Raw genomic sequence first — 22,840 nt, forward strand, 5'->3', positions numbered from 1 at the left:
ATTAGCATGCTAGAGACAAGTAACCCCATAGCTTGAAATTTAACATTTGCCAAAGCTAACCCACTGAAATTGACCAAACCTAAAATCCTATAAGGGAGGATTGAGAAAATTTAGATCTGTGCAACTCTTCTTTACAAAGATACAAAACAGAATGGTGAAAAAATCTACAGCTTTGTATTCATACAGACCTGGGATCAAATTTTAGTTCAGCCACTTGCTATGTGATCCAGAACAAACCCTACTTAAGCTCATTGAGTTTGTTTTCTCATCTGTAAAATAAATAGGATAAATCTTGTCTCTTGGGATAGTTTGAAGATTATGTGAGCTAATACCTGTTAAAGTAACATAAGTCTGTACTTTGTCAATACTCAATAAAGAGTAACTCTTATGGATCTAATGATGAATTCTTTGGTTTGTCTCCCCAGCGAGTGGCATTAAGCCTTGAAGATGATGGACTACCCTGAGGATGGGATCACCCACTTCGTGCCTCATGGAATTCAGTCCCACCCACTACACTCTGGATGGCGTATGACTGGATGAATGGGTTTCTATATATGGGTCTGTGTGAGTGTATGTGTGTGTGTGATTTTTTTTTAAAATTTATGTTGCGGAAAGGTAACCACAAAGTTATGATGAACTGCAAACATCCAAAGGATGTGAGAGTTTTTCTATGTATAATGTTTTATACACTTTTTAACTGGTTGCACTACCCATGAGGAATTCGTGGAATGGCTACTGCTGACTAACATGATGCACATAACCAAATGGGGGCCAATGGCACAGTACCTTACTCATCATTTAAAAAATATATTTACAGAAGATGTTTGGTTGCTGGGGGGATTTTTTTAGGTTTTGGGGGGTTTGTTTTTTGTACATAAGATGATTATGCTTTGTGGCTATCCATCAACATAAGTAAAAAAAAAAAAAAAAAAAAAAAAAACTTCAACTCCCTCCCCCATTTAGATTATTTATTAACATATTTTAAAAATCAGATGAGTTCTATAAATAATTTAGAGAAGCGAGAGTATTTATTTTTGGCATGTTTGGCCCACCACGCAGACTCTGTGTGTGTATATGTGTGTGTTTCTATGTGTATGTGTGTGACAGAAAAATCTGTAGAGAAGAGGCACATCTATGGCTACTGTTCAAATACATAAAGATAAATTTATTTTAACACAGTCCACAAGGGGTATATCTTGTAGTTTTCAGAAAAGCCTTTGGAAATTTGGCTCAGAAAATAGATACCATGGTTTGTGCAATTATGTAGTAAAAAAGGCAATCTTTTCACCTCTGGCCATTCCTGCGACCCCAGGAAGTCAGGAAAAGCCTTTCAGCTCACACATGGCTGCTATGACTCCTACTGGGGCTTTCTTGGCTTTGGCAAAGGTCAGTGTACAGACATTGCATGGTACCAGAGTGCTCAGAAACTCAAGATAGAATATGCCTCACCCTCAGCTACTCCTTGTTTTAAAATTCAGCTCTTTGAGTAACTTCTTCAATTTCTTTCAGGACACTTGGGTTGAATTCAGTAAGTTTCCTCTGAAGCACCCTGAAGGGTGCCATCCTTACAGAGCTAAGTGGAGACATTTCCAGAACAGCCCAAGTTTACTATAGAGACTGGCCCAGGCACTGAACATCTGGGACATGCTGTGGTTGAGAATAAAGATGGTGGAATAGGTTTTATTACATCTCTTATTTCTCTTTTCCCCTTACTCTCTACCATTTCCTTTATGTGGGGAAACATTTTAAAGTAATAAATAGGTTACTTACCATCATATGTTCATATAGATGAAACTAATTTTTGGCTTAAGTCAGAACAACTGGCCAAAACTGAAGTCATATTTGAGGGGGGAAATGGCATACATAATATTATAGTATATTGGATATTTATGTTCACACAGGAATTTGGTTTACTGCTTTGTAAATAAAAGAAAAATCTCTGGGTATATGTATAGATGTTCTTCATTATAGACACCTTCTTTGCTTTTCCTGGCCTTGCGGGAGGAAGGGAGAAGTGCTCTTTTCTATTTGTGGGGTCTCCCATTGGAAACATAATCCTATAGTCCCAGAAGGATTCAGTCCCCACTGGCTTTCCCATCCAAAGAGAAAGAGTTTGAGTTTCTTAACTCTGTTGTTCTGCCACTTACTCCCAGTAGACAACCAGGGACAAGGTGCAACATGGAAGCGTTTGACTTAAGTAGGAGCAGAGGAGATGCATCTAATCTCATCATACCTGGAACTTGACACACTTAAGCAAATGCCTTCCCATCCCTACCTGCCAGATGCCCCCAACTCAATGAAGGTTGGATGTCTCACCAGCTTGACACCCTTTGAATTTTCAGTCAGACATTCTGGAGTTCTAGCATCCTGTACCTAGGACCTTCCTCTGCATCACTCTTGGCCTCCTAAACTCTAAGAAAATAACTATATTCTGGAGCTTGGGCACTGTGTTTTGCATAATCCAGCAATCTCCTCATGACATGCGTGTGTTGATAGTCCTGAAACATTCATTGAGAGGGTAAATGCAGTTGACCTAGAATGACCAATACCAAACAGAATTTTAAGAACACGTGGCCAACTCCTATGGAGCTTACTCACATTACTATTCTTTTAAGAACGGAGAGTAAAATTATTTTTGACTGAAGAAAAATGATGACAGTGAAAAACATGGAAATTTACTCAAAACAAGTGACTTTTTCTGTAACCTTCTTCCAAAGAAACTGAATTTTCCAAGGAATTAAATGATAACAGTGGATAAGGCATAGTTTCTAAACTTTCGGTCAGATCCTGGCATTCACAGAAAAAATAATGAATGGGGTCTGGACATACAGCCTGAGATCTCAAAATGATGATGAAATTCACAACTTTCTCAGAGACATCCATGTTTCTTGCATAAGCTATAACTGAAGTTTGAAAGAGGCAGCTATGGGAGCAACCCTTTACAAGAAACAAATTGTGAAATACTCATTTGTTGGACAGCAGTAAATAGATGAAACCTGAGGAATCAGATCCACCTTCCCCCATTCGCAGACGCTTTTCAGCCTCATTTTGAGGTGTAGTTACATATCTTTTGCCTTTTGTCCCCTGTGCATAGGTATCTACAGCCAATCACAGATCACAGAGTCACTGGACTATAGAGCTGGAAGGAAGCTCAGAGATAATGCCAAGAGGGCAGAAAATGTATCAGAAGCCAGTCCCAGTGCTATTCCTCCATTTCCATCTGCAGGAAGACTATTTTGGGCTGCCTGAACATTGTATCAGACCTGCTACCTATACTATGGTCTACCTCTCCTCCAGTGGAATTACAAAGGCACTAGCTGAAATGCCTTCTAGAAACAGAGAAAATGAAAACTGTACTTACCTACTCTTGATAGCACGGATTATTTATAAAACAGATTGAAGTAACCCATTAACTGGCAAAAACAGAATGAGATCGGATTTAAATGTATGGCAGTAAGTCCTATTGATCCCTCCAGTTATCTCAGTATGACTGCAGTATATTCATTCACTAAAACCACTCATTAGATACCAACTACACACCTGGCACTGCAGATGTAAAGGTCAGTCACACATGTTCTGACTTTACAGAGTTCACAGTAGCAGTGGAGGAAGATATATGTGGAAACAAAAAAGGCATCGATTCTATTCAGAGCACTGTTAGGGCAGAATGGAGAGAGGGGTCTTTCTACCTAAGAAGATGAGGAATAGGGTCATCATAGAAGTGACTTTAAGTCTTAAAATTAAGAAGGGGATTCCAAGCTGCTTCAGGCAGAGACACACCGAGCTAAAACACAGAGGTATGAAACAGCATGGGGACTTTAGGAACTGCACAGTTCATTCTAACAGGAACAAAAGGCTCAAGGGGTCAAGAAATGAGGCTGTATGGAAAGAGGTTCAATGTAAGCACTTTATAAAATAGTTAGATTAATTTCTGATTCAATGAAGCATTTCTTGATCATTGTGTACAAGGCACTAAATTAATCATGGAAAATTCATTAGGATGCATTACCAGCACTTTGCAGACCTGATATTATTCAGCCTCAAGCTTTCCAGTGGCCAAAGGAAAATGCTGACTGCTTTTCACATATTTGAGTCAAAGATTTTTTTATATGGTCAACGAAGACTAACATAAGGGCAGTGGGATTTTCACAGAAGCATGCCATGTTGTTGAGAGCCTCTTAGATTTTCTCAACTGTGAGAGAGAAAACTGAAAATTTTGAAGACATTGAGTCTGGAGAGGGGATACCAATCACTGTCCAGTCAGGTGTTGGTGGGAATGGGGAAATGGCACAGGAATGCAAGCCTCTCCACCCTACCCCTGAAACTCCAGCCATACACTCATCATTTCACAAAATATAAATTAGTTAGCATTAAACATTTCAGAGTAAATAATTCCTTTTCCCGAAATGCATGAAGATAGAGTAACAGTCTTCTCACACTGTATTTTTAGGGTATGGAAAATTTAGAAGGTTAAAGAATTCCTGCTTCAATTTTTCAGTTAAAAAAAATCAGGAAGCTCTGTTCATTCAGGCTATGCACCATGTGCACAGTCAAGAATTAGCAGAAACCCTCTGCATTTACAAACACTTTGTGCTATAAAAAGTAATTTTTAAAAAGCCACTTGTGTGTGTGTATATATATATATATATTTAAAGCCAAGGTTTTGATACTTTTTTACAAAAACTACAAGAGAAAACAGATACCTGTCCAAACCATATACTTTTAAAATAGCATTTTTTTTTTTTTCCATACAAGCTGTTGTTAATTTGGGGGTAAAGTGCTGGTTTGCAAACTTCATCAAATTGTTCCCAAGTGGATTTTCCTTATTTGTCTTCCCCCACCAACCCTCAAGTTACCATATTCGATGTAAGAATCAAGCATGTTAGAATGTTGTGTCACACTAACTGGTTCTGCTCTTTTTGTCTTGCCATTCAAGTTCCATTAGCTTCTGTATGCGGTGCCCTTTGCAGTCTGGTGTCTCTTCCAGAGGCGAGGGGGCTGAAGATGGCGTGCTGCATCTCACTAGCTGTACTAACATCATCTTGGTAAACTGAAAACCAAATGTGGACATTTGTAAAATCAGTGCACTGTTTCTAGAGAGAGATTAAATTCATTTTTAAAAAATCTTTAAATATTGTTTCATTGTAATACTTTAATGAGGGGGAGTGAACTGAGTCCCTAATGTGTACCAGTATTCTACATACATTATCTCAATCTTTGTCAACAATTTCGTGAGGTAAATACTATCAATACTATCCACTCCCATTTTATTTTTTTATTTTATTTATTTATTTATTTATTTTGAGACAGAGTCTCGCTCTGTCTCCCAGGCTGGAGTGCAGTAGCGTGATCTCGGCTCACTGAAAGCTCCGCCTCCCGGGTTCAAGCCATTCTCCTGCCTCAGCCTCCCAAGTAGCTGGGACTACAGGTCCCCGCCACTATACCCGGCTAATTTTGTTTTTGTATTTTTAGTAGAGACGGGGTTTCACCGTGTTAGCCAGGATGGTCTCGATCTCCTGACCTCATGATCCACCCGCCTCGGCCTCCCAAAGTGCTGGGATTACAGGCGTGAGCCACCGCACCCAGCTCCACTCCCATTTTATAGATGAGAAAATGGGTGAAGTAACTGCCCAAAGTCACAGTTATTTTTAGTGCCCCGTACAATCAATTGTAACGCAGCATTCTCTGCCTAAATTTTCCTCCTCTATATGACTAACTCCTATTTGTCCTTGAGTACTCCACTTAGGTAATGCCTCCTCCAGGAAGCCTTCCCTTCTCTCTAAGGCTAAGTTAGATAACTCACCTCTGTACTTCCATAACAATTTTTGCCTACTTGCATCCCAATACTTCTGCCCTACCATTCATTCCCATGCCATTGGGGTTGCTTTTGCCAAGGTCATCCAGGACCTCCTCGATTATAAACCTGGTAAACATTTTCAGTCTTAATCTTTCTTGACCTGGAAGCAGTAGTTAACACTGTTAGCCACTCTTTTCTTGGAATACTCTTATTTTGGCTTCCATGATACCATGTTCGTGGTTTTTCTCCTATCTTTCTGGCCACATCTTCATCTCCTTTGCCCACCCTTTAAATTATGGTATTCTATTTCAAATCCATCCACTTTTCTATCTCCTTTACTTTTTTTTTTTTTTTTTTTTTTTTAAGAGACAGGGTCGCACTCTGTTACCCAGGCTGGAGTACAGTGGTAGGATCATAGCTCACTGCAACCTTAAACTCCTGGGCTTAAAGCAATCCTCCTGCCTCAGCCTCCTGAGTAGCTGGGACTACAGGCACATGCCACAATGCCTGGCTAATTATTTTGCATGCCTCTTTTTCTTTCTTTCTTTTTTTTTTTTCTGACAAGGTCTCGTTCTCTGTTGCCCAGGCTGGAGTACAACGGCACGATCTCAGCTCACTGCAACCTCCGCCTCTTGGGCTCAAGCAATTATCCTGTCTCAGCCTCCCGAGTAGCTGGGGCTACAGGCACACGCCACCCTGCCCAGCTAATAGATTACTTTAACTACTTATCTGAATGTCATACGTCTAGTCTTTTCATTTTCCAATCTAATCCACAACACTGCAGCCAAAGAGTCTTTCTAAAGTGCCATAGATGTATCACCACCACTTATTTCCACTTTCCTGTTTAAAGCCCTTCAACTGCTTTGCTGGCACTAAAATCCAATATTCTTGGGTGTGCCCAAACTCTTTTAATATGGTTTATAAAGCCCTTCATGATTCAGCTTCCGCCCCATCTCCAGCCTCATCACTCCTCTATATTCTAATCATACGGTTCTGGGCCTCCATCTGGAACATTTCCTTCAGGAACATTTCCCTAAGGACCCTACACTGTATTAGGAGTCACCTCATGTGCTTCCATAGTAGTACTCTGTGCTTCCTTTATTGGTAATCTTATCCTTACATTGTAATTGCTTGTATGCTCCTTAACTTCCTCCTCTGCAAGCTCTGTAAAGAACTGTCTTGCTCAACATTGTATCCTCCCTGCACATGACACTCAGTGGATGCTCAATAAATGACGCTGAATGCAGGCACGGCAGACACACACAGACTATGCTCTTTCAGTTACACCACGTCCCATATCCAGAAACCTGGATTACTTTACAGCCTGACTGGAGTTGTGTATCCTTTACATTTCTCAACACTTTTGTTATTTGCCACATCTGAAGATCCCCAGATTCACTTATGATTTTTATAATTTTACTCCTGGAAAATAACCTTGTAGCAATTGCTTAATCCCTCTACACACTTAACTCTAATTACCACCTCAAAATTGTTGTGATGATTCGAAAAACAAGCACAGGTAATCCCATTCAGCCTAGGAGCTGACATTTATTAGGTGCTTGATACCTGGTGGTTCTCTTTTCTTTTTTTTTTTTTTTTTTGAGATAGGGTCTTGCTTCATCACCCAGGCTGGAGTATAGTGGTGTGATCATGGTTTGCTGCAGCCTCGACCTCCCAGGCTCAAATTATCCTCCTACCTCAGCCTCCCAAGTAGTTGGGACTACAGGTGTGCACCACCACACCTACCTAATTTTTAAATTTTTTGTAGAGACAAAGTCTCCCTATGTTACCCAAGCTGGTCTCAAACTTCTGGGCTGAAGTGATCTTTCTGCCTCAGCCTCCCAAAGTGCTGGGATTACAAGTGTGAGCCACCGTGTCTAGCCCCCTTCTCTTTTATACAGTTCCCTTGTTACCACCAATATGCAGTGTTTTGTAATAAAAATATCTTATGGTTTTATAGCAATTTACAGTTTCTGAGACATTGTTTCTTATAACAGTTCTGCTAGGTGTACATTTTTATGCTCATTTTAAAGAGAAGGAAACTGAAGTCTAAAAAGTTGAGTCAGTTCACCTTTGGTTACAATGAGTCATTGTTACACAAAAGATTATTTTAACCAGTGTCCAATGATTTTTTTCCCCCACTACACCTACTCTACACTCTGCTGCTAATGCTTTTTCAGGGAGCAAAGGACTCATTGTTAAGACTGGGGGCCATGCGCGGTGGCTCATGCCTGTAATCCCAGCACTTTGGAAGGCCGAGGCGGATGGATCGCCTGAGGTCGGGAGTTTGAGACCAGCCTGGTCAACATGGTGAAACCCTGTCTCTACTAAAAATACAAAAATTAGCTGGATGTGGTGGCACGTGCCTGTAATCCCAGCTACTTGGGAAGCTGGGGGTGGAGGTTGCGGTGAACTGAGAACCAGCCGTTGCACTCCAGCCTGGGCAACAAGAGCGAAACTCTGTCTCAAAAAAAAAAAAAAAAAAAAAGACTGGGGATAGGAATCAGAGACCGCTGTCCCGACTTACAGAATCTTATACAGTTCTAGTTGCCAGGCCCCAAGAATGATGTCATCTCAGCACTGTCTCTAGAACCATTCATTCTCTCTAAGCCTGGAACTTAGATGAGTGAAAGCAGGCTCCTATTAAATAATTATGATCTTGATTGCTCTGGCCCTATTCAACTGTAAATTTTTTCCAGAGCCAGAATGGCTTAACAGAGACAACTTTGCCCTGAAAAGAGTCTCTTCGGTCAGTGGTCCTCAACTCTGACTCAACTGAGAGCTTTACAAAGAGTACCAATGCCCAGTTCCAGCGCTGGAGATTTTAATTGGCTTGGGGTAGAGCCCTGGCATCAGTATTTTTAGAGGCTCCCCAGGTAATTCCAATGTGCAGCCAGACTGAGAATCACTGCTCGGTAAGTGGGATGACTGGGGAGTGGGAGATCAAATACTCTAACTTCTCACAGCACCTATTCTAGAGATCAGTGGGGCAGAAAGATAGAAATAAAAGCTGGAAAAGGACGAAATGGGTAAGTGTGGGTGAACTAGTTCCAGGGAAACGGCAATCTCCACTGTGGATTCAGGGAAGGCGTCACTGAGGAGGGCTTTCTTAACAGTTCAGGTCAATGGAAGCCATCTCGAGGTACACACATCGTGCGCGGCATCCTCCGGGGAGGTCGGGTCATTTCACCCCATTTTACTGCCGAGATGACCTAGGTCCAGAGACAGTAAAGAGCGGTGTACGACTCACACAAGTCGGGGGTCCTGTGAACTGAGGTTGAGCCTGGCGTACGCAAAGCTCAGGGTGTTCGGCCCGAGATCTTTAAGCGAAGTCACCAGACCCCGCGTTCAAAGCCCAGAGGTAGGCAGGCGGCTGGCTCTCGGCCTCAGGCCTGGAGAGAACTCCGCGGGTACCAACTTCAACCTCGCTCCCGAGTCCAGCTGGAGGGGCGGAGCTGGTTGGCCCCGCCTCCGGGTTAAACAAAGTTCGTTACCTCCTAGGCGTGAGGGGGTGTGGCAGTCTTGTTGCCACTTCCGGGCGAATAGGTTAGCGAGAAAGAACCCCTCCACTACGCGACGGCGTGACCTGACGTCACTTCCGCGCGCCGCCGTAAACGTCAGTGTCAGGCGCAGACTGCGGGAGTGCGGCCTGCTGTTGGAAGTTCAGGCTCGGTTGTCTTTTGGGAGCCATGGAGAGTGACTTTTATCTGCGTTACTACGTGGGGCACAAGGGCAAGTTCGGCCACGAGTTCCTGGAATTTGAGTTCCGACCGGACGGTAAAAGCAGCCTGCCGCCCGCCGGGAGCGGGACCAGGCCTGGGGGCGGGCGAGTGGGGAGGCCGAGGGTCGGAAATCTGTGGGGAACTAGAGGAGGAAGGGGCTGAGACCTGTGCAGTGCGGATCTGAAAGGAGCGCCACTGTGTCTGCTCCACGGCGTCTTTTTATCCATACAACAAACGTTGGCTGAACGCCCACTGTGTGCCAGTCTCTGTTCCACTCTTTGGGGGATACGGCAGCGAAGGTAGACAAACTTCCTCTCTCGTGGAACTTGTGTTTTACTGCTGGGAGAGAGATCATGAAAAGATGATTCCAGATAGCAGTGAGTGGTCAGAAAATAACATAGTAGAATAATCGCTGGATGGGCTGTTTTTAGATAGGTTGGCCATTAGAGAGTTCTAATGGTGTATTGCAGCCGAGCCCTAATTAGCAAGAAGGACCCAGCCTTGTAAAGCTCGCAAGGAAGACCATTCTACCCAAAGGGAATACCAGAAGTCAAGGCTGCAGGGCGGGAATGAGCTTAGGCATGTCTCAGGTGGTCAGTGTGATTGAAGAGTGGTGAGCTGGGAGATGCCAGGAGATGATGTCGGATAGGTAGGTAGGAGCCGCACCTTGTAGATCTTTATAGACCATGGTAAAGAGTTTGGACTTGGAAGGCTTTTTTTGTTTGTTTTTTTGAGACGGGTTTCGCTCTTTTTGCCCAGGCTGTAATGCTATGGCGCGATCTCGGCTCATTGCAACCTCCGCCTCCCGAGTTCAAGCGATTCTCCTGCCTCAGCCTCCCGAGGAGCTGGAATTACAGGCACCCACCACCACGCCCGGCTAATTTTGTAATTTTTAGTAGAGACAGGGTTTCACCAGGTTGGCCAGGCTGGTCTCGAACTTCTGACCTCGGGCGATCCGCCTGCCTCGGCGTCCCAAAGTGCTGCGATTACAGGCGTGAGCCACCGCGCCCGGTCGGGCTTGGAAGGTTTTAAGCAGAGAAGAAATGTGATCTGTTCTTGAAAAAGCATTCTGGTTATTGGGTGCGGAATGGGCAAGAGTGAAAACAGGGCTATTGATTAGGAGACTGTTGTCAAGACAAGAAAGATGTTGGGGGCCAGGCGCGGTGGCTCACGCCTTTAATCCCAGCACTTTGGGAGGCCGAGGTGTGCGGATAACTTAAGGTCAGGAGTTCGAGACCAGCCTGGCCAATATGGTGAAACCCCGCCTCTACTAAAAATACAAAAATTAGTATTTTTACTACCACCACGCCCGCGTGGTGGCAGACGCCTGTAATCCCAGCTGTTCGGGAGACTGAGACAGGAGAATCGCTTGAACCTGGGGCCGAGGTTGCAGTGAGCTGAGATAGTGCCAGTGTACTCTAGTCTGGGTGACAGAGCGAGACTGTCACCAAAAAAAAAAAACAAAAAAAGGATGTTGGTTGGGACTACAGAGATAGTAGAAATGGAGAGAAAGATTTAGGAAACTGTTGGAGGCAGAACTAACTGGACTGTGATCGTTGATAGGATTTTTTTGGCGGAGGCACTGTGGTGAAGGAAAGAGGAATCGAAGATGACAGAAAACATCCATTAAGTGGGCCACAAAGATGTATCTGACAGGCCCTGACTGTGAGGGAGATGGATTTGTAAGCAGGGACCAAACAGCGTATTAGGTGTTGTGGTAAAAAGAAACAGAGGAGACTTGCAGCAGAGAAGGGGCACCTAGCCAAGCCTGAGGATCAGAGGAGGCTTCCTACATAAAATGATGGGAGGAGGGGATGTGAGGTATTGGTTAGGAGACCAAGAAGAGTCAAGAAGGCATTTTAGACAGCATGCAAAGAGGCTGAAAACCAAAAAGTGCTTGGGATGTTTCAGGCAGAAACCAAGTAGTTCGACTCCAGCTGTGTGAGAGAAAAATATTGCAGGAGTGAGGCTGGAAAAGCAGGCAGGGGCTTTGCTTAGCCGTATGCCATGTTGAGGAGTTCGGATTTTTTTTTTTTTTTTGAGATGGAGTGTAACCTAATCTGATAGATCTGTTACCACATCACCTTGTCCACTGTATGGACAGTGAACTGAATGTGAAGAAACTTGAGACAGAGAGACGTCACAGAGGCTGTTGGAATAAATTCACTGGGCTCATCTCACATGTATGTCTTCTAGTCTACATGTCTTCTGTTTCCTTCTATCTTCTCTTCATCCCCACCATATACTCACATTAACCTGTTAGATGCACACATGGACAAAGGGTCTTGTGTACCAAATGTGCTCAGTGATAAAAGCAACAGCTTTTCCATCACAGAAATAGTGTGTGGCACAGTCACATGATAATATATATAAACAGCATCCTACAGTTTTCAAAATGTTTTCACAACTCATTTGAGCCTCAGGAGGTCCTATGTGCTGGTAAGTTACCGTTTACTATGCCTGTTTTCAGGACATTCACCTGCAAAAATGTGATTCGACAAAGTCAGAAAAGAGCCTGCCTGTGTTTATACCTCACCTGAGCTGCTTTTTGCGGTAGTTGAGTGTCAGCTGTATAATTAGCTGTTTAAGCCTGAAATGAAGAACTGAAAGACTAGTATTGTTGAACTACCTTAAGAGTAAATAATAAATCTCTTAGACACTTTGAGCAAGTTAGATACATTTTAGGCAACTGCCGATAGTCTTGGTATGGCATTGATGCTTTATTCATGTTTTTATTATATGTTGAATTTGGCTTTTGTCCCCACAGGGAAGTTAAGATATGCCAACAACAGCAATTACAAGAATGATGTCATGATCAGAAAAGAGGTATGCCTTCTGAGAGTCCTTCATTTTCTACATTTCAGCTTTTTGTCTTGCATTGTTTTTGTTGTATCTAGTAGTATTGAAAGGTAAAGAACAGGGAGAGAGACACATGTCTGTAGACAGCTTCTGGATTATTTCCCAAATCATCTTTTAGTTGGGATTTTTTTATTTTACAATGTGGAATCAGTTACTGGTAACCATTGACATACCTTGGTTTGAACTCTGAGTCTGCTGCTTACTACCCCATGTGACCGTGGGCAAGTTCCTGGCTGAACTTGATTAAGTCTGTTTCTTCACCTGCAAAAACAGGGAAAATAAAAGCTACCTCCCACTCCCAAGTGCTGTCATAAAATTAAATATGTTATACTTAAAGTGTTCTGTATATTCCCTGGCACATAGTACACAATGGAGAGCTATTTAATTTGCATCTGAGTGGGAAAGGGAGCATGGGAAAGCAGTTGATATCATTGAATGCATGTTAGATGTCAGGCATGGCATCTTATTTAACCCTGATTATAAGCCCATGTGATGGGGGAGGGTATTATAGCCCCCTTACAAATAAGAAAATAAAGGCCCAGATATTAATTACGAGACTTGTTCAGAGTTACCCCTGCTAGTAAGAGATACAGCAAGAATTCCCAATCCTACCCCAGTAAAGTTTGTATTCTCCTTTCTGTGATTTCTACTACATCATTAAGGCTTCATCAAAGCTACTCTTTTAACCACTCTGCCACCTTTGAAAATGTCTTAGCATATATTTTTCATACTGTTGTTTTAGCTATCAGTTTTATGCTTATTCACACATGTCCACATCCTCACTATTTTTTTACACAGGCATATCTTTTCAAATACATTTTGCTCCTCAGGAGCGTATTACCTAGTTAAGAATAACTGGCCGGACACAGTGGTTCATGCCTGTAATCCCAGCACTTTGGGAGGCCAAGGCGGGCAGATCACGAGGTCATGAGATCAAAACCATCCTGGCTAACACGGTGAAACCCCGTCTGTACTGAAAATACAAAAAAATATAGCCGTGGTGGTGGGTGCCTGTAGTCCCAGCCACTCGGGAGGCAGAGCTTGCAGTGAGTCGAGATTGCGCCACTGTACCCCAGCCTGGGCCACAGAGTGAGACTCCGTCCCAAAAAAAAATAAACCAGGGCATGTAGGTGTCACTGTCTCTTTGTTTTGCTATAACAAAATACCTGAGACTGGATAATTTTTAAGCCGTAAAAATATATTTCTCACAGTTTTGGAGACTGGGAAGTCCAAGATCAAGGCGCTGGCAGGTTCAGTGTCTAGTGAGGGCCCAGTCTCTGCTTCCACAACTGTGCCTTGTTTTTGCATCCTCCAGAAGGGATGAATGCAGTGTTCTCATATGGTGAAAGAACAAGAAAGGGGCCAGCTAGTTCTCTTAAGCTGTCTCCTAAGGCACTAATCCTATCCATGGGGGCTCTGCCCTCAAGGCCCAATCAACTCTTAAAGGCCCTATCCATTAACACTGTTGCATTGGGGATTAATTTCAACATGAATTTTGGAGCAGACACAAACATTCAAACCATAGCAGGGGGCATTCACAGATCTATTTTGGGTTTCTTTGTGAGTTGGCTATGTGGACAGGCAGAAGGGCCATGTGAACAGGATGTACCAGGAGGTAGTAACAGCTAGATGGGGGACTGAGGTGCAGTTTATTGTATACTTCTGACCCTGTCCCTCACCTGCATCATGCCGAGGTTGAGCATGAATGTCTTCCCACTTAAGGAGTTGCCAGAAATAAGTCTGCAGAAACAGTTATTTTTATCTTCCATCACTATCTGAGTCAAAGCACTGCTTAAGGATACAACATACATTTTGTCTTTTAACTTGCTTTCAGGCTTATGTACATAAAAGCGTGATGGAGGAACTGAAGAGAATAATTGATGACAGTGAAATTACCAAAGAGGATGATGCATTGTGGCCTCCTCCTGACCGAGTGGGCCGGCAGGTATGTTTTATTGGTTATCCTGTAGTGCAGAAATCTTACAAATAAGATGAGGTTTAGTGCTCTGCATATGATAGTGAAACTGTGTGCGTGTGTGTGGTGGTAGTGGTGGTGGTGGTGGTGGTCAGCCCTGCAGAAAGCAGATTGCAAGCACCTTGGTCTAGGCATTGCATTAAGGTCTTGCATTAATCCCACAGGAAGGAACAGAGAGAACAAGTGCTGCTGGCCACCAAGAACCCAGCCTTGAATTTCTTCTTAGGACCCCGCACACTCCCTCCTCCACTTAAAGCTTTTGCTACCTGTCTCATTTACTAACTACTATGGACAAAGCATTGTGGAGATACAAAGAGAAATAGAACATGATTATTTCACCAGTCTAATGAAAGGAAAATCATGCAAATAATTCAGTATATGTATTTAAATTCATGTGTATTTATATACATTATATATTCATTCTGAGCACCATTTTTGGTAACTAAAAAATAAAAGCCACTGTCATATTGAACTGAATTAACAGAAAAGATATTTTCACTCTGACTGCTACCATCCTAATCCAGACTTCTGGACTTCTAATAGGTTCCCTTGTTTTTCCTCTTGTTCCATACCATCCATTTTTCCATCCTGAAAGCCAATGTAATTTTTTTTTTTTTTTGAGACGAAGTCTCGCTCTGTCGCCCAGACTGGAGTACAGTGGCGTGATCTCAGCTCACTGCAATCTCCGCCTCCTGGGTTCAAGTGATTCTCCTGCCTCAGCCTCCCGAGTAGCTTACAGGCACACACCACCATGCCCAGCTAATTTTTGTATTTTTAGTAGAGATAGGGTTTCACCATGTTGGCCAGGCTGGTCTTGAACTCCTGACCTCAGGTGATCCGCCTACCTTGCCCTCCCAAAGTGCTGTGATTACAGGCATGAGCCGCCGCGCCTGACTGGTGTGATCTTTAAAAATGTAAATTTGCTTATGTATTCCACTGATTTAAACTCCAGTGGCTTCCCACTGTACTTAAAATTTAAACTCCCACCTTATCTTTTACCATGCTTCCAGTCTCATGGTGTTCAAACCTTACTAGCTTCATTTCTGTTCCTCAGAAATACCTAGGTGGTTCTTACTTCAGGGCCTTTGCACTTGCCACATTCTGCCTAAAATATTCTTTCTTTAACTCTGTACAAGACTGTCTCTATTATTGAGGTCTTCAAAAGTCAGTTCCTCAGTGATGTCTTGCCTGTCCATTCAATCTAAGAAGTCTCTTCCCATCATTAAGAAAAAGATCTGTTGTGCTGTCTTTTTCTGTGTGTGTGTGTGTGTGTTTTCTTTTTGCTTTCAATTTCATCACAATATGTGTTGTCTTTGTAGCACTTATTGTCTAAAATTGTCTTACTTGCTTTTCAATTTTTTCACTGCTGTATCTCCAGTGACGAAAATAGTGCCCATATATAGTAAAAGCTCAATAATAATTTGTTAAACTAATAAGAAAACCCATATAAACTCATGCCTAATAACCTCAAAATGATGGACCAACCAACCCTTCAAGAATTTTTTTAAAAATCCTACCCTCAGTACTTACTAAAGTTAACTTTAATTTATGTTCAAGGAATCTCAGTAATATCATATATATGTATTTTGCTTTACCATTTATAAAATTTTTATTTCTGTTAACTCGTTCAACCATCACAACAATTCTGTGAGGAGGGAAGAGCATATTCCTTTATACCAGCAATAAACCATTGGACACTGTAATTAAAATCAATCCCATTAATAATTACAAGAAAAGTTAATAAAGAACTTGGGAATGCATTTAACAAGATGTACAAAACTTGAAAGGGCTTTATAGAAGGACAAAATTATCGTTTTTGTGGATGGGAAGATTCAGTATCATATAGATGTCAGTTTTCAACAAAGTAATTTATAAGTTCACTCTTAATTCAAATAAAAATCGCAGTAGGGTTTTTTCCCCTTAAAATCAAATAGAATAAGCATTAAATTCATGGAAAATCAGAGGCAAGAGTAGCCAAAATAATACTGGAGATTTCTTATAAAACTCTGGTCATTTATAGTATGATACTGCCTCAGGAATTGACAGCTAAACCAATGGAACAGCATAAAGAGCCCAGAAACCAACTTATGAATATATGGAAACTTGGAACAGCATACTACAGAGGTGGACTTTCACATTAATGGGAAAAGAATGAGTTATTTAACAAATTGTACCAGGACAGCTGACAATATATTTATGGAATGTTTTTAAATTAGGCTATAGAAATCAAAAATTTTAAACAGAATATAGACTATCTTATTATTTCTGGGTAGAGAAGGAGTTTTTAAAACACCTTAAGGGGTAAGATTGGTAAATTTGACTTCTTTACAACTTAGGTTTGACAAAAGATGGCAAGATAAAGTTGAAAGATAAGCCATAGACTGGAAGAAGATATCTGCAATACATAAAACTGTCAAGAGTTTTCTATCCAGAATATATAAAGAATTAGAAAGTAATAAAAAGACAGTCCCATGGCAGAATGTGCAAAAGTTATGAATAACTTACAAGATCAAACAAGTGGCTAATAAATGTGAAAAGATTTACAGCTTCATTTGTAAAATGAAAGAACGACAGTGAGATACCATTTCAGACCCATTAGAATAACAACAGAAAAAATCTGCTGAGTTTAAAAAATGATACGAGAAAAGAGTGAGAGTAAAATTAGTATAACCGCGTTAGGGAGTAATTTTGTGGTATCTGGGAACATTTAAAATACTTTACTAGGAATTATATGGAGACATTTTCACATATGTACAAGGAGATGTATAGAAGAATATTCTTGCTACATTGTTTATAGGAACAAAAATTCAGAACTTAAGTTTATTTCAGTAGGGAAATGGAATACTATAGCATTTAAAACTAATGAGCTAGATCTGTATAACTCAACATTGATAAATCTCAAAAACAATGTGGAATGAAAAATGCAAAAAGTATGTATAATATGACCATTTTTGTAAAAATTTTAAAACACACTACCACGTCTAGGCCAGGCGCAGTGACGCATGCCTACATTCCCAGCACTTTTTTTTCTTAATTGGGAGGCCAAGGTGGGAGGATGGCTTGAGGCCAGGAGCTCAAGACCAGCCTGAGCAGCACAGTGAGACCTTTTTTCTACAAAAGGAAAAAAACGCTAAAAATTAACTGGGCATGGTGGCGCATACCTGTAGTCTTAGCTATTCGGGAGGCTAAAGGTGCAGGATGGCATGAGCCCAGGAACTCAGGGTTACAGTGAGCTATGATCCTACCACTGCACTTCAGCTTCAGTGACAGAGTGAGACCCTGTATCTAAAAAGAAGTAACTGAAAACATACTACCAAATCTGAAACAAGAATGGAACAAAACAGGGGATACAGGAGGGCGAACAGAATGGGAGATAGACATAAATTTTGTAATATTTTATTTCTTTTTTAAAAAAATCTGACACAAGTATGGCAATAATTTATAAATCTGAGTATTGGAAACATCTCAGATTTTTCTATTTTCTGATTGAATTATAACAAAAAGTATATATGAATCAAAAAGAAGAAAAAGTAAGTAGGGCTCACAAGAATATAAATTCCACAGGGCAGACAGAGATCTTTGGTTTGCTTGGTTTTACTTCTCTGTCCTGAGCACTGAGAACAATACTGAGCACCTAGCAGGCTTCACATAGATACTTTTTGAAGGTTTGTGGTACTCATGTCATTGTTTGGAAATTGAGACCCACCATCATACAGGTAAGGAGTGACAAAGTGGGGATCAAACCTAAGGTCTAGAAGTTGCCTAGATAGGTTAGATCCTTTGGTTTTTGTTTTTGTTTGTTGTTGTTGGAGACAGGGTCTCACTCTGTTTCCTAGGCTGGAGTACAGTGATGAGATCACAGCTCACTGCAGCCTTGACCTCCTGGGGTAAAGGGATCCTCCCACCTCAGCCTCTCTAGTAGCTGGGACCACGGATGCACGCCACCACATCCAGCGAGTTTTTGTATTTTTTTGTAGAGAGGAGGTTTTACCAAGTTGCCCAGACTGGCCTTAAACTCCTGGGCTCAAGTGATTCTCCTGCATTGGCCTCCCAAAGTGCTGGGATTACAGCTGTGAGTCACCATACCCAGTCCAATCGTTGGTATTTTTAAAACAGATATATTCATGTTACTCCACATTGTTGACGATGAAAGCTCATACAAAGTACTACATAGGCTGGGCGCAGTGACTCATGCCTGTAGTCCCAGCACTTGGGAGGCCAAGGCAGGCAGATCATCTGAGGTCAGGAGTTCGAGACCAGCCTGGCCAACATGGTGAAACCCTGTCTCTATTAAAAATACAAAAAAATCCATCCTGGCTAACACGGTGAAACCCCGTCTCTACTAAAAATACAAAAAAAAATTAGCCAGGCGTGGTGGCAGGCGCCTGTAGTCCCAGCCACTCAGGAGGCTGAGGCAGGAGAATCGCTTGAACCTGGGAGGCAGAGGTTGCAGTGACCCGAGATCATGCCAGTGCACTCCAGCCTGGGCAACAGGACGAGACTATCTCAGGAAAAAAAAAAAAGACCTACGTAGATTTTTCCAAATCTGAGAAATGGTAGAGTCTTGAGGGTACAACTTCTTTTAAATATGAGCTGTATTTATCTCTTGTTTCTAGTGTCCAGCACAGTTCAGTGCTCAGAGTGAACTGCCCTTGTTTTTGTGACTGTCTGTAGTCAAGTTTGTGTGATTTGGCAAATGATTAATCCTTCTGTGTGTTTGATGAAAACCCAATTCTACTTAGATTTTCTAAAATGTTTTTAGGAGCTTGAAATCGTCATTGGAGATGAACACATTTCTTTTACAACATCAAAAATTGGTTCCCTTATTGATGTCAATCAATCCAAGTAAGTGTGCATGATCCTTATATCCAGTTGTGTCTGTTTGGGAGCAGTTTGGTGAGAAACCTTAACCAAATTGGGACCATTATGGGAAGATCTGGGGCAAATGCAGAATGCAGGTGGGCAGCTTTGTCCTCCTTGTTAGGGAGGCACCCCAAATTATTTTTGAAAACTTGCTCCTATTACTTTTGGTGTTTCATTCAGCCATTGCTACTGCGACCTTCTTGTTGACACACACATACAGATTAATGCACAGGAGCAGCCAGAACAAAAATTGGAATATGCCTAAAGAGTGCTCATGATAAACCGTAGAGTTACCGAGTCTGAATAGCTTTCTCAGTGTGACTGTTCAGACTGGCACATCTTAAAATCTGACTTCAGTGAAACTTGACCTTTTTTTTAGGATCTAAATTTTATTTGATTTTAAATTTATTATTATTATTTTGAGATGGAGTTTCGCACTGTCTCGCCTGGGCTGGAGTGCAGTGGTGCAATCTCAGCTCACTGCAACCTCCGCCTCCTGGGTTCAAGTGATTCTCCTGCCTCAGCCTCCCAAGTAGCTTGGACTACAGGCACCTGGCACCACACCTGGCTAACTTTTTTGTATTTTTAGTAGAAACGGGGTTTCACCATGTTGGCCAGGCTGGTCTCAAACTCCCAACCTCAGGTGATCTGCCTGCCTCGGCCTCCCAAAGTGCTAGAATTACAGGCGTGAGCCACCATGCCTGGCCTTAAATTTATTTTTTACAAAAGCATTGGTTTGGTGAAAAGGGATAAAAATTTTAAAATTCATGTTGTCAGTAGGGTAGATTATCAAGTTGAGGCATGAACCTGTGTACTACAAAGAATCCTTAGAATTTGGCAACTTCTTTGGCTGTTAAGTTTTGAGGATTCAGGATTAGATACGGCTCACTTTTAGCAAATGTTGGGCATGATTGTCTTCCTTTGGACACTCTTCCTTCTTCTTAGCCAGTAATGCCACAGTCATCTTCAACCTCTTGGTCCTGCGTAGTACTACTACTTTTTAAAAAAGTTTTCCTAACTCTGAAAGTAATACATGCTCATTGTAGAAAATACAGGAAAGGTAGAAAAGTAGAAAGGGGAAAGTCATCCACAATCTTATCAATCAGACAACCCTTATTAATATCTTCCAGTGTTTCTTTTTAGTCTTTTTTTCTGTGCATTAATAGAATATATACTTTTTAAGAAGCATAAAAAATACAGTTGATTATTTTAATTATATTTTTTCACTTAATGTAAGCATTTCCCTATATTAAAAACTCAGCATATTTAAATTACCTCATAATATACCCTTTTAATATATAGTCTTTTCCTTTTTTAGGGACACTTGATTGGTCAAAGTTTTAATGCCCTAATGCAAAGTTTTAATGTTCCTTTGCAACATCTTGATAGAGAAATAATTGGGATTATTAAATGGTATCTTTTGCCAGTTTTATCTCAATGTTTTAAACTTTTTTTTTCCCTTTTGCATTTTAGGGATCCAGAAGGCTTACGAGTATTTTATTATCTTGTCCAGGACCTGAAGTGTTTGGTCTTCAGTCTTATTGGATTACACTTCAAGATTAAACCAATCTAGATTGAATATTGGTGTGGACATGGGGGAGTGGGTGGGAGTAGAAAATTTTGTGTATATCAGGGCAGTATTTTTTTATAAACTATAAATGATTGTCTTTAATAAATATGTGATAAAATCCAATTTTTATTATTTTATAAAGACCTGAACATGTGAACTCTTCTCAATTACTTTGTAAAACACTAACATTCTATGTGAAGTATTGCCCCAAAGTCAAGTCTAATCAACTCTCTAGATATAACTACCATTTTATAGGAAATAAGAGAATGCAGGAACATGTTTTAAAAATACAGTGGGACTTCAATCAGCCATATTGAGAAGAAATTCCAAGGCAAATGACGTGGTTTCTTCAATAAATTACAAGGGAAACAGATGGAATGGGAGCTTATAAAGGAGACTTAAGAGACACGTAATACAGTGTTTGGACCCTATTTGGATAATGATTCAAAAAAATGTAAAATTAGACCAGATGTGGTGGCTTACACCTGTAATCCCAACACTTTTGGGAGGCCGAGGCGGGCAGATCGCCTGAGGTCAGGAGTTCAAGACCAGCCTGGCCAACATGGTGAAACCCTGTCTCTACTAAAAATACAAACATGAGCTGGGCGTGGTGGCGTGAGCCTATAATCCCAGTTACTTAGGAAGCTGAGTCAGGAAAGTTGCTTGGACCCGGGAGGCAGAGGCTTCAGTGAGCCAAGATCGTACCACTGCACTCCAGCCTGGGCGACAGAGCGAGACTCCATGTCAAAAAAAAAAAAAAAAGTAGGATTAATATCATTAAATTTAACACTGGTTTGATGATTTAGGTATGAAATAGTATGGTGGTTGGAGTTTTTAAAATCAACTTTTATAGATATAAGTATTTTAGGTTTTCATAGGTATTTCAGTGTGGGGGAAAATGCTTTGGTTTCTTACATGATACAGGATAAAATGTCTGGTCTCAGAAAAGTTTTCCATTAATCCATTTTAAAATCAGAATACCAACAGCCATTCAGGACCAAGGCCAAGTTGTATAGATAGTGTGGGAATTTGTTCAGCAGGTAGACCTGTAGACAACTTTTTCTTTCTGCTAAATTGTGTGGCTTAAGCACAGTACTGGTTGAACGGATTGCACCTGCTGAAAGGAACTAGGTCTTACTAAGCCTCATTTGAAGGGAAGTGATTAGCCTAAACTCACCCCGCTAAAAGCAGGCCAGCCTGGGACAAGGTCCCAAGTGTCCTGACTCCTGGACCCATTCTTTTTCCACCACACTCTACTCCTTCAAAGACTATGGAGCAAGTTAAGAACTGCACTGAGATGTCAGGGTTCCTGACTCCAGTGCACCTCCTCCTATAAGGGCACTTGGGGCAATGAAGCAAGTTGGTAGTAAAGTAGACATCAAAAAACGACACTAAAGAACTGACGGGACCTCAGGTGATAAGAGTCTTTTTTGTTTTGTTTTCTGAGGCAAAAAGGAACTTCAGTGTAGAAAAGTATTCTTGGCTGGGTGCAGTGGCTCACCCTGTAATCCCAGCACTTTGGGAGTCTGAGGTGGATGGATCACCTGAGGTCAGGAGTTTGAGACCATCTTGGCCAACATGGTGAAACCCCATCTCTACTAAAAATAAAAGATTAGCTGGGTGTGGTGGCACACGCCTGTAATCCCAGCTACTCGGGAGGCTGAGGCAGGAGAATCACTTGAATCCGGGAGGTGGAGGTTACCATGAGACGAGATTTTGCCACTGCACTCCAGCCTGGGTGACAAGAGTGAAACTCTGGTCTCAAAAAAAAAAAAAAAAAAAAAGACCAGGCATGGTGGCTCATGCCTGTAATTCCAGCACTTTGGGAGGCCAAGGCAGGCGGATCACCTGACGTCAGGAGTTTGAGACCAGCCTGACCAACATGGAGAAACCCCATCTCTCCTAAAAATACAAAATTAGCCTGGCATGGTGGTGCATGCCTGTAATCTCAGCTACTCAGGAGGCTAAGACAGGAGAATCACTTGAATCTGGGAGGCAGAGGTTGCGGTGAGCCGAGATCAGGCCATTGCAATCCAGCCTGGGCAACAAGAGCA

General features: G+C 41.7%; 2 protein-coding genes and 1 long non-coding RNA gene across 12 annotated transcripts in view; 2 read left to right on the top strand and 1 right to left on the bottom strand.

The window, feature by feature from the left end:
- Positions 1-5,116, top strand: part of LRP8 (LDL receptor related protein 8) — an 85,519-nt gene extending 80,403 nt beyond the window's left edge. For 4 of the 10 annotated variants that reach the window (XM_033226314.1, XM_033226317.1, XM_033226322.1 and 1 more), the window contains one exon: positions 426-5,116. In XM_033226314.1, the coding sequence (XP_033082205.1) occupies positions 426-464 (39 nt within the window). In that variant the 3' untranslated portion in view covers positions 465-5,116. The remainder of the gene's footprint in view (positions 1-425) is intronic. The other 6 variants (XM_033226319.1, XM_033226320.1, XM_033226316.1 and 3 more) reach the window with 2 other exon arrangements.
- LOC117092567 lies at positions 4,701-9,350 on the bottom strand. The gene is made up of 2 exons (XR_004440845.1): positions 9,048-9,350; positions 4,701-5,050 (listed from the first exon to the last, which is right to left on the bottom strand). It is a non-coding gene; the product is annotated as an uncharacterized LOC117092567 (long non-coding RNA).
- Positions 9,325-20,935, top strand: MAGOH (mago homolog, exon junction complex subunit). The gene is made up of 5 exons (XM_033226324.1): positions 9,325-9,574; positions 12,287-12,345; positions 14,213-14,323; positions 19,116-19,198; positions 20,690-20,935. Exons 1-5 carry the CDS (start codon positions 9,487-9,489, stop codon positions 20,787-20,789), a joined length of 441 nt encoding a protein of 146 aa, XP_033082215.1. The 5' UTR covers positions 9,325-9,486; the 3' UTR covers positions 20,790-20,935.
- The last annotated feature ends 1,905 nt before the right edge of the window (positions 20,936-22,840 follow it).

The sequence above is a fragment of the Trachypithecus francoisi genome, unplaced genomic scaffold, assembly GCF_009764315.1.
Source record: "Trachypithecus francoisi isolate TF-2019V2 unplaced genomic scaffold, Tfra_2.0 Lachesis_group12, whole genome shotgun sequence".
NCBI classification, from domain to species: domain Eukaryota; kingdom Metazoa; phylum Chordata; class Mammalia; order Primates; family Cercopithecidae; genus Trachypithecus; species Trachypithecus francoisi.